This window comes from Suncus etruscus, chromosome 7, assembly GCF_024139225.1.
Source record: "Suncus etruscus isolate mSunEtr1 chromosome 7, mSunEtr1.pri.cur, whole genome shotgun sequence".
In the NCBI taxonomy this organism is placed as follows: Eukaryota; Metazoa; Chordata; class Mammalia; order Eulipotyphla; family Soricidae; genus Suncus; species Suncus etruscus.
The window spans coordinates 31,803,146-31,823,978 of record NC_064854.1 but is presented as its reverse complement, the minus strand read 5'-3'; the positions used below and the strand labels follow the sequence as shown (position 1 = coordinate 31,823,978).

At 36.4% G+C, this 20,833-nt stretch overlaps 1 protein-coding gene across 1 annotated transcript in view; it reads left to right on the top strand.

Annotated features, from left to right (window-relative positions):
- Window positions 1-20,833, top strand: part of ODAD2 (outer dynein arm docking complex subunit 2) — a 177,847-nt gene that overhangs the window by 26,128 nt on the left and 130,886 nt on the right. The window contains 1 exon segment of the mRNA XM_049777479.1: window positions 20,401-20,547. Within this exon segment, the coding sequence (XP_049633436.1) occupies window positions 20,401-20,547 (147 nt within the window).

The window sequence follows — 20,833 nt, the reverse complement described above, 5'->3', positions numbered from 1 at the left end:
TTGCATTTATAGAAGTATATATAGGTGTTAAGTATATATTGTATATATTATAATTTTATTTATTTATAAAACACCATTATAATTTTCATTTGCACATAAATGAAGAAATAAAGAAAAATGAGGAGACTATGTGTTTTAAAAGACTTCATCAGGAAACCAGAAACTTATCTGAAATACAGATTAGTAAAACTATAGACTTCTATGACCAAACCACAATCAGCGCAAGTAGATAATGTTTATCATTGAACAAGGAAATAAGTTTCCTGGACACAAGCCCTAATATCACCTTGGCTATGCTTTGGGAAATTTGTTAACAATTTGGCTGATGTCAATATAAAAATAAGAATTATTTTCCATGGAATGTTTTTATGACACCAGATCTAAGTATTTGGATAGGACAGTGAATAGTATGTGTATTTTAAGAATAGTATCTTATAGGGGCCAGAGCCGTGGTGCAGTGGTAGGGTGTTTGTTTGCCTTGCATGTGGCTGACCAAGGACGGACCCTGGTTCGATTCCCCGATGTCCAATATGATTCCCAAGCCAGGAGCGATTTCTGAGCACAGAGCCAGGAGGAACTCCTGAGTCTCACTGGGTGTGGGCCAAAAACCAACCCCCCCAAAAAGAATAGTATCTTATAAATAGTAAATAGTTTCATATACTTTATTTTACATGTATTTGCATTGATGTTTTCTTCTAGTGTTTTCTGATATCAATTACAAATGGAGATAATTGTTGGTAGCCAGAGATTTTTTAATGACAAAAAAATCAAAAGTTTTTACATTGAAAAGACTCAGTCTATTATGTTTATTACTGTGAAATGATTCAATATTACATAAAGGCATGTTACATAAGATTTGAGAAAAATACATGATATCATAATGGAGAATTTTCTGGAAGTTCTGATTCTTATTCTGGAATACTTGTAAAACCCTAACATGGAATCTAACCTTGGTTAGATGGGCCCAGCAGCCCATCCTGGCATACATGGCAGCATCATGTAGACTCAGGAAACTTTCCCAATAGTATCTCTGCTACTTCACTGCATTTATACCTGTATATTATCTTCTTTCCCCTTCACATAAGGACTGTGTCATCTGGGGAAAAAAGTGATGGCAAGTATCTTTTCCACTAGTCTTCGTAGGCCTGAGGCAGCTAGTGAATCAGAGCTCCAACAGGAGTTCATGAAATAAGACTGGTAGAGCCCTGCTGTTTATCTAAAGAATTCTGGCCTGTTCATTTTATCTCATCACTGAAAAGAAATTGAAAGTCAAAGTGGCCAGGATAGGAAACAGTGACAGAATAATAAGAATCATAAACTTTGATATCAGAAAGATTTGAGTTGGGTTGAATTTTACCACTTAGTGATTGTGGGATCAATTGATGACCCTCTCAGTGTCTCAGTTTTTCACTGATCAATGTGGCAAAATGAAAGAGTATATTTTTTGGATTGTTCTGAATGTGAAGTAAAATCTAAGATAAAGTGTTAAGCAAGCACTCCTAAGTGAGCAGTACATAGTGACAAGATAAATGATTTCTGCTGCATATTGTTAATAGAAAATGTTTCCAATGAGCACTCGTGAGCTGTACAAGTGGCCTTCAATTTTTTGCTCAAGATTTTTAGCCACCCATAAGAGAAGAGAAATAGAGTAAAAGGAAAGTTCTTTCCATCAAAAGAAAGAAATATGGAGCTAAGCAGTGAGTAAGGTAGTGAAAACCTCGACAGTGGTATCTTCCCACTGAACATAGCAAAGGCATTTTCTCATAATATTCAGTTATTGAACACTGAATTGAGCTTTTTCAACTATTTAGGATAATTTTATGTAATGTGTCCAGAAGGGATGCACTATTTCTGTCCCAGAATAGCTAAGGAAAACATTTATTGATGAAGTGCTATTTAAACTTTCACAAGTTATTCATCAATAAATCATGTGCAAATGTGATACTTTTGGCCAGACAGTAAATTGCTTGGGATTATTACAGTTCCCACAGGTCAATACTCTTTACACAGCCAATAAAAAAGAAAGTATATCTACAAATGATTTCAACATTTTTGACACAGATAAATGTTCTATATGGAGACACAAAAGGATATTAAAAGTCTGTGAAATGCAACATTGAATGTCTCTAGATAGTCTCAAAATACACCTGATATCATTTATAAGAATATGCCTTAAAATGTACACTTAACCTGAGCACAAGAATATTAATGTTAACTTGTTTTTCACTTACCATTTTCCAAGTATAGCAATGTCTGTTATTGTTGAACATTTTTCACGAGCTCATTAATACTCAAAGAGGTCAATGAACTATAGATTCTTATTTATCCAGATCATGAGCTCAGTTCTTGGCTCATAAGTAAAGGGAGATTTTATTTAATTATTTGGCTTTGACATTTGTACACTCAACTTGTAATTTTATATCAGTATATGTTCTTTTAATCTGATGTTTAAACTATTTAAAAATAACATTTTGCATTTTCATATACTGATCATCTAACTTTTCTCTTCATGTGTTTAATGACCATTAGCCTAATCTTAAATGAGCTAAAACAGCAACAGTCTTTTAGTTACTTTAGTGAAAACCACTAATAATCTGCCCTATTCTGGTCATGGTTCACTCAAGGGAAGAAAAATCTTATCAACCTAATTTATCTATCTTGCAAAGTCTCTTGCCTGTTATCACAGATTGTCTTCCAGTCTGCCTACATGGCATGATGAGGCAAGAATTTGGTAGCCAAGAGTCTCACTCTTAGTTCCTTAAAGGCAGGGTTTTTTTCCCTCTAGGACAGAATCTTGATTTTTGTTATTGATATCTTTCTCACTGGATTTTATATTCCTCTCTCTTCCTTTCCCTACTCCCTGATCCTTGTAGATATATAACCTTATGACTGTCTTGTCTGATTTTATATAAAATATATTTTCTCACTTTAAAACATTGTAATTAAATGTTTAAATTAAAATGACATGTTTTGTGTGTTATTCTTATTGAGAGGGAAATTCTGGAACTCTAACCAATTTGGTCAAGTTTCTCTCTTGCTAATCAGTAAATGTAGTACTCCTTTGTGATGAAGGAAGACAATTGAAGGATTTGGAGGGGTTTGGAAGTGGGGATTTATTAGTCATAAGCATCATTTATATAAATGGATACTCTAATAAGCTGTTGAAAGGGAATAATTAACAAACTTAAGTTTATATTTATTAGTATAGTGTTCTTAAATTGAAAAGTTAGTGAACCCAGGTTTGTGTTGAAATATTTTTATATCTAGGTTGTAAGTTTTTTGGATAGGAAATTTAAGACAAAGGTAGATACATAACCAAGAGAAAATGAAGGAAAATAGAGTGGTGCCAAGAAAGTAGTTGGTCAACATTGAGATAGTAGCGAGGGCCCTACAAGCCTCCTTCCAAAATCCTGCTGTCTTTACCGTCTACAATTTTGTGAGCATCAACTGCAATCTCATGGTAATCTTAACTCTAAAATATGTGTTCCTGCTATAAAGAACTGTATTCATCAGCTTTATTCCCAAATTCTTCCTGCACTAATGGGATAATCTGAGTTTAATCTCCATGGCCTTTTTTTTTCCTCATGGGATGCTTATCCTGAACCTGGGATATTGATCACAGTCCAAGTGGGGAGCAGGAAATTCAGATTTTGAAAGATCAAAAAGGATGGAATGCAAAGTCAACCTAAATAGAGGAGGGGAGTCAATGACAAGGACGCTGTGCAAGATAGAGAAGGTGTTTTTAGGGCTTGGAATAAGCAAGTAGAGTAGCAAAAAAATGGTTAGAGTAGCAAAGAAATGGTCAAGAAAAAAAGATAGGCCAGTGTATGAAGAATTTGAGCAAAGTTGGAGGAGAGTGAACTGGGCAAACATTTCAAATAGTCAAAAGCTTCCTTCCACTTGAAAATGCCTACAACCTTAACCAGGGAAAAACTAGACAAAAATCATGGAGAGAAATAGAGGGGACTACTTATTCTAGCAGCCCCCGGGGTAAGGGAAGAGGTATGGGAAGAAGGACAGGAAGGGAGGTGGAGGGAGGACAATTAGGTGATGGTAATTCCCCTGATTTTATGTTAATATGTACCTAAAATATTATTGTCAATGATATGTAAGCCACTATGATTAAAATAAAAATTATATTTAATAAAAAATCATGGGAAAACAGTGGACATTTGGGGGGAGGGTGCCTTCACAGATACACTACTAAGTTTAAATATGGTACAGAAAAATCTTTTTTTTTCCCTCTTCTAGAGAGATGGTGACATTTTCTCCCTTCAGACACATCACTGGGGGTGGGGTGGTGATCTTATCAGTGCTATGTGTGAACACACCAAAATGTATCCTCCTCTCCCCAATAGCATGGAGTGAGGGACAGACTCATTTATTTTCTTTGATCAAATTCATTCCACTCCATGTGGATTTCAGCTTTCACATGAGTTGGGAATTTTGTGATTATGTTTTTCAATAAAAATATTGTTATATATTTTTTCTGTCTTGTATCCACACATTCAGAAGCTTCAGGCCATGAATAATGGAAGTGTCTATGGTTCACCAAGATTGCAGTGATTGGGACTGAATTCAGACAGCTGTCTAAAAGACAACTGAGTCAGAAATCTCAGGGAGATTTTGAAGAGACCCTTGGGGTTCCCTCCCTGGCATGTTTTAAATTGGAAGGATATTCTTAGATAGGCAGAGTTATTTTTGGACTTGAAAATCGTTGTTAGGGATTGCTTTTGTGTCACTCAGTTACTGAAATATCTTTGATGAAGATGAAGTGATTGCCACACTTCTCTCTCTTTCCCTCTTTCTCTCTCTCTGTCCCTCCCTTTCCATCCCTCTCCCTCCCTCTCTTGCTTTCACTCAATCTCTCTCACACACAAAATATGTCTTAGTTGGTTAAAGCTTTATTTAAAGTGATGTTTTATTGTAGGAATTTGATTGCTTTGCCATAATTACAGTTAATTAAATTCCTTTCCCATTACTTTGGTTTTGGGTTAGGAATGGAAGGTGCTAAGATCTTTGTTTCACTGGTGGAAAAGCTGAGAAGTGCCTCATTCCAGACCACACACAAGTGGGCTTCTGGCTGGGATGATGTCCAGGGGTTTATATTAGTGGCAATTCCTTTGTTATTCAGTCTCTCTATCCAGAAATTTAGGACTCAGGAGGCCTGTAGGTCTTGCTTTTGTTCACTCTTCTACTCTTTTGACTTTTTCCACCTAGTATAAGAGACTAAACAGCGTTCACTTCATAACAAATTAATGTTTGCCACCCATTTTTTTATTGAAGAACCACAATTTACAGTACTGTTCATTATAGCTTCATGCATGCAGTGTTCCAACACCACCCAGAGTGCCCACATCCTCCTACGAATATCCCAAGGACCTCTACCATCCTCTACTACCTCACTCAAAGCAAATTTAGTTTTTCACACTAATTTTCCAACTTGACTGCCTTTGACCATTTGCTGTTCCTTTACTAGATTTCTTTATATCTCATCTATAAAACAGATTATTCTGTATCTATCCCTTTCAGTATGATTAACTTCATCAGCATGTTACACTTCAGATCCATCTATGTAGCAGCAAATTGCATGATTTTTTTTTCCTTATTGCTGAGTAGTATTTTTTTTTTTTTTTTTTTTTTTTTTTTTTTTTTTTTTTTTTTTTTTTTTTTTTTTTTTTTTATAATTTTTTATTATGAATTATGAGAACAAAAGATGCAAAGAAAGAGGATAAGGTAAAGTTACAGTGGAAGGACAATCACCCATAACATAATTATCAGAAGAAGTCCCCTTGCTGATATCTTAACTTTGAATTTTCACCAAAAAAAGTTAAGATAAATAAAACAGAATCCATGTGCAATTACTTTTTCCCTCAAGTCCCCAGATTGTAGCACATTATAATATTTCTTAACAGCACACAAGGCAATCTAAAGCCATCAAGCTTACGTAACTCCTTAAACATTAGAGGCATAGTGTTTTTTACATTTCCATGTACATGCATATTAGCTTAAGTTAACCTCAAATTTTTAAGTGGGTGTGTTTTAAGGATTAGAGTCAAAGGAGCACAGTAAAAACGGTGTTAGAGTGGCAATTGTTGTTTGCATAGGCCCACCAAAATATGAGAGGCATGGAAAGGAATAGCCTTGGCCTAAATACAAAGAGATCCTACCCCTGAAGTTTCCTGGCATAAGACCAGCTCTAGGCCTCAGGAAAGTTATCGTTCGCTCCAAGACATTGTCCGTAGCGCCAACACACTTATCACAGAGTCTCTGTTGTTGGTCTCATGTTTCTGTATTAAAGATTCTGGAATCTGCATGTCCTACATTGAAGTCATGATGAGGAGTGCCTTCTCGTTTCACTTCACCATGAAAGGGGAATGCAGGAAGCCCTGTCCTATAAGCAGGTTGTTGTTGTTGTTAAGTCTTCTCAGTGTTAAAGGAAGTCTCTTTTGAGCAGGACGATGTCTGAGCAGTGGTAGGGTCTTCCGTGGTAGAGGATTGCTTCCAGGTGATGTTATAGACAAACCTCACCATAAATGGGCAATACAGCAAGCCCTGTCCAGTAAACAGGTCATTGTTCTTGTTGTCTTCTCAGTGCTAAGGGATGTCTCTTTTGAGTAGATCGATGTCAGAGCAGCTGTAGGGTCGTCCCTGGTACAGGAATGCCTCCGGGTGATGTTATATACAACCTTGGATGTTTTGTAAATGTCTTCTGTAGATCAAGGGGTAAATGGAGAATGTCCATTCTTCTGAGGCCTGTGCCAGGTCTTTATGTCAATGTTCAGGGTGTAAGGTCTCATTGTACTACAAGATTTGTGTGTTCCCCTTTCTATTAGATAAGAACTTATTGGTATGTATAGTATTTTCCCATGTCAGTGTGCCTACGCAAACAAGATATAAAGCCACGTGGTGCTATCAGATATATGGGGGCATAAGAACATTTCCAACAAGACCCATGACTTGGTTCAAACATAAGTATTAAACTGAGGGATTCTTTCACACCAAATTCCATATTGAGTAGTTCACAAAGAGAAGATAAAAAAAAAAATGGGGGGGGATCATCACTGTATAAGAAAGTATTTAGCAAAAGTTATAGCCGTCAAAGAAAACACGCATAAAATGTTGAAAAGATATGTGTCCTTTTTATGCCTTTTAAAATAGTTGTGTGGGTGTTAACTCTAGGGCACCACTTTGGTCTGTGAATTAGGACTCAAGAGTACTTAAGTTAGAAAGGGTAAAAAAGGAGTAATGATGATAGGAGTTAAAGAAGTTAAAGAGAAATATGAACTTATGAAGGGGTATGCAAAAGGGCAGAGTACAAAATGGACATTCTGCATACATAAAAACATAATTCAATGATAGTGAGTACTAGTAATGTTTCTTGTGAGAGTACTATTAATGTTTCTTGTGCGCGCGGGGGCAATAGCCCCCACGCGATTTTGAAAATGTAGACTGGACAGAGATTACCAGTGCCAGCCAAACCTCCTCCTGCCTGACTCCCGGCTCCCAGGAAGGAGAGATCCTTCAAGAAGCTGGGAGAACAGAAGTTCAGAGCCCCACCCAGACCCTCCCTAAGGAGCCGCATGGATAGTGGGGGAAGGCCTAGGGTCCTTCAAGCTCCACCAAGGGACCCAACTCACCGGCTTGCCCAGGGGTGTGGCCCGGGGAAGCCCTGGAGATCTGGAGCAAGGCGGCAGAGGGGTGCTGGGGTTACCCAAATCCCGCACCCCCCCTAGGCCTGGCCAAGCAGGCCTCCGGCATGGCGTGGGCCTGCCAAACCTCCTCCTGCCTGACTCCCGGCTTATTGCTGAGTAGTATTTTATTGCACACATATACACAACCTCTTAATCCAGATATCTGGTTTGGGGTATTTGAATTGATTCTTCTATATTTTAATTAATATTTTAAAAATTGAATTATCATGAGATACTTGAATTGTTTCTTGAAGCATCTTTAGGAACTCAGTGCCACACTGATGTAAAAATAAACAAATGGTATGATGTCAAATTTAGAAGCTTCTGCACTGCAAAAGAAATTATGACTAGAATTAAAGACCTAGGGGAAAATATTTACTCACCATTCATCTGACAAATGTTTATTATTAGAGATGTCTAAATTACTTGCAACCTCATTAAAAAGAAAGCTGGGAGAATAGCTAAATGGACACTTCCCCAAGAAAGACATAGAGATGACCGGTAGGTGTAAAAGAAATTCTCTTAATCATTTGTCAGGGAAACACACAGCAAAGTAGCAATAAAATATCACCTCACACAGTAACACTGGCATACATCAAGAAGAATTGAGCCATTAGTGCTGGCATGAAGTGTGCAACATTGACTGTTGGTGGTGTTGTTGACTGGTTCAAACTTCTTGGCAAACTATATGAAGACATCCCAAAAATTATGAATTGAGTTCATTTGACCCAGCAGCAATTCTACTTCTTGGCATCATTCCCTAAGGGCTCAAGTGTTGTTACACTTGAAACAAAGTGAATTGATATCATTTGGGCACATTTGTTGCTTTATATTTTTATAGCTTTTCTTTCATTTCTTTCTCAAAGTATACTTCCCCTCTCCCATTTATTAATTTAAAAACAGCATTGTCTATTCTTTTTACATGAGGCACTAGGCTACTTTATTATTGGTTTAAAAAACTTACTCATTTTTTGTTGTTGAAGTTTAAATGCTGAAGCATTTTTAAATATAAGACTTAAGAGGGAATAAGATCACTAGTGCAAATTATCTCTTGTTTTTCGAGTCCCTAAATATATTGTAGTTATTATCTGAATGTACATCATGATTAGACTCCATGTTCCTTTTTTATCTGCTAGATTTTGAAATTCCTGCTGGAGAAGGCATTCCTTTCCCAACTCATGCTTTATGGATGGGGGTGTGACCTGATATTTAAAGTGCAGGGTATAATAAAGGCATATGCTTCTCTGCTAGTCCTTTCACTTGTTCTTCTGTGTTTAAAAATCTTAGAATATGAAAAAATAATACAGTAACATATACTCATTGTAAAAAGTTGAACAATGCAAAATAAGAGCAAATGTCTCTGTCCAGATGTTTCTGTTTTTATACACACATATATTATTTTTATACATAACATGCTATTTATTATATTAAGCTGTGCATTTATACTTAACACTGTCTCTTATTGATATTTCAAATCTGTCCTAGTTCTTTTAATCACCATATAGTATTTTCAAAATCAGAACATATTGGCAAGTTAAAGGAATCAATAGATTCCTTTATTCATTTATGATATATTTTTTCATTGTCTCCCAAGTTTAATACTTATTAAATATTGCTGTGGCACAAATTTTCTACATTCTTTGGATATGGACACTTTCTGAAAAAAAAAAAAGATTCTTAAAAACGGAATTGCAGGTTTAGAGAGATAATACAGGGTGTTTGCACGTGTTTGACCTGAATTTGATCCCCGAGCACCTCCAGGAATGATCTCTGAGAGCAGAGCCATGAATAATTCTGAATATTGATACCCCCCCTTCTGAAAAAAAACAATCCTCAAACTACTCTTGCTATTTTGGTTGCTTTATGGAAATGCATATTACTTTTTAATTTGCTGTTTGGGGAGAGCCAGGCTGTTTGGCCTCCATATAGTGATAGGATCATCTGATTGGGACTAGATATATGCAAGGCAAATGCTTTAACTCTATACTCTTCTTTGGTCCAAGTTATTTGCTTTATTTAACAAGCTGTTATTGGTTGAATATTGGCTTACAATTCTGTATCAGTGTCAGCTGGAAAGCCTTTCACTGCAGAATTCTGTGAGTCAGGAGGAGAGCTTTCCACCTCTCTAGCCATATATAAAAGCATTCATGCAGCCCATGTCAAAGTGCCAGTGCTGTTCCCCGATCATATCAACCTGCTGTCTTTTCCTTCCAACTCCCTTTTCTTCAGGCAACCTCCAGAGTTCTGACATAGTCTAAAAGTTACTGTGATTTGTTCATTTGTTTGCTTTGGTTATTTGTATTCCTCACAAGAGAGAAACCATTTTAAACTGTTCTTCACTTTCTGATTTACCTAGAAAAATCACTTCAGATTCCATTCATATTGTTCCAAGTGGCATGACTTCATTTTTGTTAGTAGCATTCATTTGTGGGTTTGTCATCTGTGGTCATTCTCACACTGATTTATGTTTCCTCTACTCTACTCCTAATTTTATTATTTTGTCAAATGTTTTCTCAGATCATTCATATAATCATGTGATTTTTACCTTTCCTTTTGTTAATATACATTACATTAATTGACTTGCAAATTTTGAGCCACTCTAGCTTCCCCGGAATAAATTACACTTGCTAAATGGTTCTCTTGATATAATGATGGATCTGATTTTCCTTGTTGTGTTGAAGTTCTCTGCACCTATTGGACATACTATTCTCTGTTTTTCTTTTCATGTACTGGACTCTACTTTGGGGATCAGGATAAATCTGGCATAGTAAAATGTGTTTTGAAATATTTCTTGCAGTTAGATCTTATGGGAATAATTTGGAAGAATTAGGTATTATAACTCACTTGAAAATTTTGCAGATTACTAGTGAAGCCATATGATCATGGAGTTTTACTTTTAGGTACAATATTAAGTATCTTTTTAATTTACTTTTTATCTTTGTTATTAGCCTTTTCAAGTTACTTGTTTCTTCCTGGGTCAGTCTTGCAAAATCTGTCTTCTAAAAATTTCATTCCTTTTAAATTGTCCAGTTTTATATATCTTCACAGTAGCCTTATGATCCTTTGCATTTCTGTAATATCTAGTGTAATTTAACCTTTTTGGTTCCTGATTTTATTTGAGTTTTTCCTTTTTTCTCATACTTTGTGAGCCCAGCTAGGGATTTATCAATTTTCTTTATCTATTAAAAACAATTTCTAATCTTTCTATCACAATTATTGTTTAATTACTCTAGTATACCTTTGGATTCATTTTGCTTTTGCTTTTGGGCTGCACCTTGTGGTGCTCAGGGAATAGTCCCTAGCTCTACCCAGGTCAGCTACATGCATTGAAAGTTCCTTGCCAGTCCCAAATTACTCATTTTTGAATCTGCTTGTTTATTTTATTATAGTTCCTTATTTGTGTTCTTTTTTAAATTTTTTTATTTTTAATTATGAGAACAAAGATGCACAGAAAGAGGACAAGGTAAATTTACAGTGGAAGGACAATCACCCATAGCATAATTCTCAGAAGTCGTCCCCTTGCTAATATATTAACTTTGAACTTTCAGCCAAAGAACATTAAGATAAATAAAACAGAATCCATGTACAATTACTTTGTCCCTCAAGTCCCCAGATTGTAACACATTATAATATTTCTTAACAGCACACAAGGCAATCTAAAGCCATAAAACTTACGTAACTCCTTAAACATTAGAGGCATAGTATTTTTTACATTTCCATGTACATGCATATTAGCTTAAGTTAACCTCAAATTTTAAGTGGGTTTTTTTTTAAGGATTAGAGTCAAAAGAGCACAGTAAAAATGGTGTTAGAGTGGCAATTGTTGTTTGCATAGGCCCACCAAAATAAGGGAAATGGAAAAGAATAACCTTGGCCTAAATACAAAGAGACCCGACTCCTGAAGTTTCTTGGCATAAGACCAACTCTAGGCTCCAGGCAAACTAGTTTGTTCAATCCAAGACATTGTCTGTAGTGCCAACACACTTTTATTTTTCACACAGTCTCTGTTGTTGGTATCATGTTTCTATATTAAATATCCTGGAATCTGCATATCCTACATTGAAGCCAGGATGTGGAGCATCCTCTTGTTTCACCTCACCATTAAAGGGCAATGCAAAGAGCCCTGTCCTGTAAGCAGAAAATTGTTGTTGCTAAGTCTTCTCAGTATTAAGGGAAGTCTCTTTTGAGCAGGTCAATGTCTGAGCAGTGGTAGGGTCTTCCGTTGTAGAAGATTGCTTCCAGGTGAGACAAACCTGGATGTTTCGTGGATGGCTTTCCTGGTTCAGGGGTGAATGGAAAATGCCCTTTCTTCTGAGGCCTGTGCCAGGTCGTTATGTCAATGTTCAGGGTGTAAGGTCCCTTTACACTACAAGATTTGTGTGTTCCAATCTATTAGATAGGATCTTATTTGTATGTATAATATTTTCTCATTTTAATGTGCCTATGCAAAAAAGGAGCAATGCCACGTGGCATTATTGGCGCATATGGGGGCCATAAGAACAAGTCCAACAATCCCCATGACATGGTTCAATCATAAGCATTAAACTGGGGGACTCTTTCAACAAAATTCCTTGTTGAACAGCTCATAAAGAGAAGATAAAAAGTGGTTAGAATCGTCACTGTATAAGAGAATATTTAGTAAGACTTATAGCTGTCAGAGAAAAAACAAAAAATATTCTAAAGATATACGTGTCCATTTTATGTCTTTTGAAACAGTTTGGAGTTGTCACACACAATGCACAGCTTTGGTCTGTGATTAGGATTGTGCAGTACTAAAGTTAAAAAGAGTAATGTGGGTTAGTGATGTTTGGGGGGGTGAGAGAGTTAAGGAGTAAAAATGAGCTTTGTAGGGGTGTGGGAAAGGGAAGAATATAAAATGGATATTCTGGATACACACACAAAAATACATAAAGATAAGGGATACTCTTAATACATGCAGTGCGCGCGGGGGGCACCCGCACGGTTTTCCGTATGTGGACTAGTCAGAAATTGCCAGTGATAAACTTAGCGCAACCGAGCAAATCTCAGCACACCCCAAGTTAAGACCCAGGAGGCCAGAAATGGTGGGTCTTAACTTATTTGTGTTCTTAACATTTTTTGTTTAAAGAACTGTCATTTACACAGTTAATGATAGTTGAATTTTGGCATATAACTCAATAAATATCCCACCAAGTGTCAACAACCATTACTAGTGTGATGGTACTCATACTACATCTCAAATCTTCCCCTTCCCCTTCCTGCCACCCTGACAAGCACAAGAAACTCTGAAAGATTTTTTTTTGTATGTGGGCATACTGGACTATGCTCAGAGCTTGCTTCTGGCTCTGTGCTCAGGAATCACTCATGCAATATTCAAATAACCACATGCAGTGCTAGTGATGGAATCTGGATCAATAGTGTGCAAGGCATGTACCTTACTTACCCTCTGTATCATCTGACCCCAGACACTATGAGATGTTTAAATGAATAATTATTCAATTAACTTTTGTGTTTTATAGGAAAGGAATTACATTTGATACAGATATTTCTCATTGCATTGACGATGGTAGTTCAGTAAATCATCAATGTCTGTAGATGTTCCATAACTATTTCAAAAGAATTGGGTAGATATTCTATCATTGAGTCTCACACTTTGTATACTTAGTAAAATTATATTATACCACCTCAGTCTCATTTTTTCTTTTCTTAATCTGGAACAGTATTTTTCTCATTTTTCCTTGACATTTGCCTGAATCTCATCCTTTGAGTCTCGGGTTTATGAGACTTGAATCATCAGTATGAAATCGGTTTATGAATAAACAGAAGGCGAAGCAATATCTTTTACTATCTGGACTTGCATGGTTTTACACCACTCACTTTGAGTGTTGACTTTTTGCCATTTCTGATCCTAGGAAGTGAAGAGTTTTTCTGAGCCAGTTTCTGTCATCATTAACAAACAGTCACTGGCAGGGGTTCATTTTTCTTGCTCTTTGAGTGGCATGTTTGGAGGAAAAAATTAAAGGCCAGTTGGCTGCCTCCATGACAGTTGTGTCATCCCATCAAGCTTCACCTGTGGTCTCCTGATCTCAGAATTCAGGGAGCACAGAGAGAGGCCTCAGTGTCTTCCAGATTGGGCCTCCACTGGCCATTTTGTCCTCCTCCCTGTCCTCTTGCAAGTGTCTGATAGAATTTTCACATAATTTCTTTCTGAGAGGATTACCTGTCAGGAGTTCAGATACTAGCATTTAGGGTCATTGTCTGAAACAAATTCCTCCACACTTGGATGACATATGAAGGATTATTACCTCAGCCTCTTGCACTGTGTTTTCCCTTCTCTGGATGTCTGCAGTGAAACAGACAGGACCTCTCCAGAGTATGACTTTTTCACAAATGTATTCAGTTTCAATTCAAAACCATCACCTTTATCACCTATCAATATTCAATAAATAAGAATATTCTTTTTTTGAGGGAGGCACTCCTGGTGGCACTCTGTTTTTTTCCAGTCCACCTTTCTTACTTCTTCCCTTCTTTTCTCCCCTCATGCTTGTATCCTGGCTCTGCACTCAGAAATTACTCCTGATTCAGGGAAACATATGTGATGCCAGGATTCAAACAGGCATTCATTCTGGGTCAGTCATGTGCAAGACAAATACCCTACCTCTGTGCTACCACTCTGGTCCCCAAAAGAAAATTCTTAATCTGCACCATGGTTCAATAAGTTTTACTGTCCACCTAGTTTATAAGTTCATTTCAAACCTTTTTTATGGCCACTATTTCATTCTCTACTCAACTGTAGGGCTATCACTTTCTGTTTTCCCTGATGGACACGTTGACCATCAGCATAGACATGCTGACCCTACCATTTTGAATGTTTGTATGACATATACTTCAACATTTCTTCCTTAAGGAAAAAAGTTTCTGCATATAATAGTGACTTTTTATTAAATTTTTAATTGTATGTTAGTGTTTACACACTAATGTTAAAGTTTCTAGTTTTAATATACAAAATTACTGCAGCCAGGATCAGAGAGAAGAAAACACATTGGGTAAGGTGCTTGTTTTGTATGCAGTATACCTGGATTCAATCCTTGGCACCCAATATTGTCTCCAGGTCCCTAAGCACAGCCCTGAATACCACCAAGTATGGCCCAAAAGTGCAAAAAAAAAAATACCTTAACCATCACTAAAATACTTAAAAGCCCACTGTTTTTCTCCAGTCCACCTTTCTTCCTTCTTCCCTTATTTTCTCCCCTCATGCTTGCATCTCCTCTAAAGGAAACACGGGGTGGTTACCCAGGCATATTTAAAACTCAGTTCAAGTCCAGTCCTGTTATAGGCTTCCATAGCACCATGTGTCACTCTCTCTGATGGTGTTTCTCAGATTTCAAGCTGTCATTTATTTGAATGGCCTTTAAAATGATCCAAATCTTCTCCACTACTCCATGCGGTCTATGAATGCAGAGATTACATATAAGTTTGTTTCCTTGGAGGTGTCTAATGCTTGGCCCCAGAGGTGGTGAATGGTATATGTAACAAATGAGCTGGATAAATAAAAATGATGCAGATTTTTTCCTGTTTTACTCTTGAGTAAATTCTTTATGTCAACTTAGTAACTATTTTTCACCTTCAATAAAAAGTATGGGTAGACATTAATGTGAACAGGTAGATTCAGCATTATCATTCAAAAGGATGTTTGCACATGTTATTCATTGCAGCACTAAGTACAATAGCCACGACTTTGGAATCAACCTAGATGTCCAACAACAGATGAGTGGCTCATGAAGATGTGGTACCTACATACAATGGAATACTATATAGCTATAAGGAATGGTGCAGTCATGCAACTTAAAGCTACATGGATGGAATTGGAAGATACTATGTTAAATGAAGTAAGCCATAAAAAGAAAGATAAATACAGAATGATATCACTTATCTGTGATAGTTAGAATAACTACATGAAGAAATAACAATGGTCTAAATGGGAGTTGTCTTGAATACCCTTGGCCTCAGAGTATAGCAAGGAGAAGAAAAGAAACTAAGTGGAAGATGAGAAACACAAATATGAAGTGATGGGAGTCAGGGGCCAAGCAGTCTCAGATACATTAGTAGTATTAAAAAAAAAGGACAGAACTAAATATATAAGACAAAGCCAATAAAAATTTGATCAAACGACCCAAATTTTAACAACCTGTACTTAAAATGGGCCTTTTAAAGTGGCAGGCTGGGAGGCAGGGCAGCATATGGGATGAGATTGGGGAACATTGGCAGAAGGAGGTATACACTGGTGGTGGGATTTGCCCTGATTGATTGTATGTCTGAAATTCAACTATGAAGTCACAATGATTTCACTAAAATTAAAATAATAAAAAGAGTAAGTCTACTTCAAAAGTTGAAAATAAACTGAAACTAAAAAAATGTTCTTATCACTTTCATGGAAGGATTATGCTGGTACTATTTACCCCAACCAAAGAAAATCCAAAGAGGTTTGTTTTGCTCTTTGTGAAAAAGGCAAAAATATCCACCAAAATCCTAAAGTAGTATTCAGCCTTGTTTTAGAGCATTCACTGAGAGGCAAAATGTACCCTAAGTGATAGGAGTATGACTACCAAGCTTTTCTCCTTTACATAGATTATGTATTTATTAGTTCCTTCTTACTTTTACTATATGCTAATGTAATACTAGAATGTATGTGTTGTTTGTTATTAATTTAGATGCTAGTTTTTGCATCTGAAACTCTAAAATGTTTTTCCCATATAAATTAATAGTGCCTGCATTTTGACTTGCAATGATTTAATAGGAATGTGCGATTTTTCAGATAGCAGGGCAAACCTTTATACCATCAAAGGCAAGATTTCTTAGCTCAGCGATCTACAATAGTGAAAAGTACTGTTGATAGACGTCCTCTTTTCATTTTGACTTTCATAAAAATGTGGGAAAAAAATGGGGAAGAAAGCAATAGTCACTCGATTTCTAATATGATTTAACAATGGCTAAACATGACCTGGTCCTAGCAATGAATGGGAAGTGCAAAATATTTGCAGGTTAACTGAGCATGGATACATGTGAGAAGACCCAGAGGAAGGAAGACAGCTAGCAAACTAATTGCATTAATGTGAAGAAGTGGAAAAGTTTATTGGAAGCATTCTTCAGAACCCCTCAAAAACTAATAATATATTTCTAGATTTTTTTCCAGCTCTTAAAAGGTTACAAATGCAAATGCATTAATAAAATGTGAAAATAAGTATTGGCAACTAATTGCATTCTCAGAGGAGATATAATTGATATAAAGCATATTTGCACTGTTTTCCAATTGTTAGATGTTTGTGGCACCTAGTCAAAAGAGAAGAACATTTTAAAAATCCTTTGACATACTTGATATTTAAAGACTAGCAGTTGGCTAACATTTGTGGCTCTGTATGTTGAATATTTTGGCTCGCATCCTCTGGTATTCATTCTGAAAGATTTATAATCCTTTGGAGAATATGGTCAGTGACAAGAGTAGAACTAAATCCTGAAATGTGGAAAAACTAACTTTCCCTACTATAAAACAGTTCTAAAAAAGTCCCTCAAGCCTATGAATATGTTTCCAGATTTTCAGAAAAAGCTGATGATTTACAGAAATTTTTTTCTTAAAGGATCTACTTCCTAATGATAAATGTTGACTTTCCACCCAGTGATTTTTAAAATTGACCTAGAGATAATTCAGAAAGAATATCAAATCTAACCTTTGGGGCATCCAATGTAATTATATGACTTAAAATGTCATTTTTGATATAAATAATAAAATACTTTGCAAAATCTGGAAATCGTATAGAAGAGAAAAAATAAGAGATATTGAAATAGTATAGGAAGTCTTTGTGCATTGCATTTAAAAAGAAAATTGGTAGCAAAGGAAATATATCACAGAAGTAGTGATGGTTCAGTTACATACAGTAGAAAAATTCAGGACAGCACATGCCTCTTTAGAGCATTAGACCTGAGATGGGGAGACTCTCCCCAGTGCCATATCTTCTATTGGATGCCCTTCTGCTTTCTCATCATTCATAAGTTTGAGGAACTACCTAAAGAATTCTTTTCACCTGAAGATCTAAGTTTACATTTTCTGACTTCTGATATAGAACCTCATGTTCCCTGAAAAGTTCTGGCTTCTTTTAACCACTTAAAAGTCAGAAATAGAACCTCCCTTACTTTTTTTGTTTTTGTTTTTGGGCCACACCAGGTGACACTCAGGGGTTACTTCTGGCTATGTGCTCTGAAATCGCTCCTGGCTTGGGGGACCATATGGGACTCTGGGGGATCGAACCGTGGTTTGTCCTAGGTCAGCCACGTGCAAGGCAAACACCCTACCACTCCAGCCACTGCTCTGGCCCCGAACCTCCCTTAATAAATTATTGTTCTTTTCTTTTTTTTTCCTATTAGAATTCCTTAGTTCATTATGACTAGCATTTAGATTCATTTTAATGAATTTCATAGCTTCCTAAAGAGACCTTACAAAGTGCTAGTATATGAGGTTCATATTTGGATATGGGAAAGTGATATCGATAAGAGTACTTGTTATTTTATCTTATCTATTTTTAAACCAACAGGGATGAAAATTGGTAGAGGTAAATTTCTCTTGAAGTTGTGAATCAGACACTTGAAGAATAAGAATAAAATGTATTACTTTAAATGTAAATTACAAAATCAAAGTAGTTTTAATCCTAAACTGGATATTTAATGGAAGTTGCCTGTAGTATCAAGAGCAAGAATTAGCTTGAAATTAAAAATTTCACTGGTGTCACCTAAGATATTGAGTAGATATTCAGCTAACTTTTTTTTTAGAGACACAGAGGAAAGGAAAGTGCTAAAATCTAAAAACTTTTTATTGTATCTATGAGATACTTGTTCTTCAATAATCTCTTTTGTGTGTGTGGGGGGGGGAAGTTGGGGGAGCATCATCCAGTGATGCTCTGTGATTTCTCCTAGATCTGCACTCGGGATTTACTCCTGATGATTAATTATATGGAGTGGTGAGGACCAAACCCAAGTCAGCTGTCTCACCTGACCTCCAGTACTATCACTCTGGCACCTAGTTCTTTTTTTTTTTTTTTTCTTTTATCTCACACTTCCTCTGCTCCTTCCTGTGGCACCTAGTTCTTATTTTAAAAGTAGCATGCATTTAAAGGAGGATTTGCTTGTTTCTGCATGTGTATGATCTAGAAAATGGATAGGGTGACTTGAATGTAATTTCTACTTTTGCTAAATGTCTCTATTTAAACAAATAGATAATACATCTAATAATGTAATGATTAACAAATGGTAATAGAAATCATCTTAAAGTGTCTCCTTGCTAAAGAGAAATTTATTTGAGACTATGTCATATTTTGGAAGTCCAAGACTGTTTTGGTTTTTGGGCTACAGCCAGAGTTGCTCAGTGCTTGCTCCTGGCTCTATGCTCAGAGATCACTCTTGATAGGCTCAGGGGACCATATGGGGTGTCAGAGATCAAAACTGGGCCAGCAGTTTGTAATTCAAATGTCTTGCCTACTAAAGTATCATTCCTGCCCCCCTAAGTCTGCTTTTATTAGCACCCTTTAAAATGAAGTTTTTAATATAAAAATAACTTATTAAGTCCATTACTAATACTGTCTATTGTTTATGAACTATTTCATTATTTGCACTGGAACTCTTACAAACTAGTGTCAGTAGTAGTGAAATAGGTATTGATCAGTTTTCAGAGTATTATCGGTAAGTATTGTTTACTAATTACTGCAGCTGGTCTGGAGAGGCAGTATAGAGATTAAGGTGTATGCCTTGCATCAAGGTGACCCCTGTTCAGTTCTGGGTACCACAGCATCCTGTGAGCATCACTGGGCACATTCCTAGAAATCCTCAAGCACCACCAAGGAAGCCTGGGTAACCCTTGGCCTCACAGGGCCAAGCTGTACTATCTGCTGTCTCTTGCATTGAACCTAGGTAGCCAAGAATCATCACAGAGCCCTCCTCCATCCCCCAAAGAAGTCCTACAAGTTCTGATTTCAATTTCTTTGCAGGTGTGTTTTACTTATAAATCATCTTTACTTTTGTTTTTAAACCTCAGTAATTTTTCTTTCTTAAACTAGAAATTTCCTGTAGTTCTTTACAATAATAATGAATCAAATACTGCTTTGCTGATCTCTATGGTGAACCAAGCCTTTGGTTACAATAGTGAAGCTTATTACTTATTTTTTTCTCTCCACCATTTGCTCATTGGATTTATCTCCAGCTCTAAATTGCCTTCTATTTTTCTTTCACCACAGCTCTGATCTCACTGTGCATTTTCCTCTCTCACATGCTAGTCCAATTCCAGACTTTACTACATATGTCTGTAAGGATAATTTCTAATGAGGTTTGCATCACAGAGAACACTTTTCAGGAACTAATTACATTTCTGTGAATGCTCAAGATTTACTTTGAGCTCTATTGACTATACTAATACCATAATGTCACTTTTTAGAGCAGGCAGAAGAACCTTAAATTTTGACTCCTAACTGAAATAATGTCTTAGGGTAATGCACAACTTTTGTGTGTTTCCTCTCTACATGATTCATTTACTAAAACATATCAGGTTTGAAAGCCTTAAAATGTGTAATATGCTATGTATGTGGCAAATACCTTTTTCAGTTCAAAGATTCGTATCTCTATATACTGCTTTTCTCCAAGAATGTCACCTTTGTGAGTCATTTTATTGGCACTGTCTTTTTTGCAGGGAGGAAATCAGACAGCTACAGTGATTGCACTGTGTTCCATGAAGGATTTCAACTTGGCACAAGAGACCTGCCAGTTGGCAATCAGGGATGTCGGAGGTCTTGAAGTTTTAATAAATTTACTTGATACTGATGAAGTCAAATGTAAGGTAAGTGGTTTTGCCACCAGAGATAAGAAACTGTTCTTCCTCTTGTTTTAGCCAGTTGGGAGCTACTTCTCTTGTTCTTTGTTTCTTTGTTTCTTTGTTTCTTTCTTTCTTTCTTTCTTTCTTTCTTTCTTTCTTTCTTTCTTTCTTTCTTTCTTTCTTTCTTTCTTTCTTCTTTCTTTCTTTCTTTCTTTCTTCTTCTTTCTTTCTTTCTTTCTTTCTTTCTTTCTTTCTTTCTTTCTTTCTTTCTTTCTTTGTTTCTTTCTTTCTTTGTTTGTTTCTTTCTTTC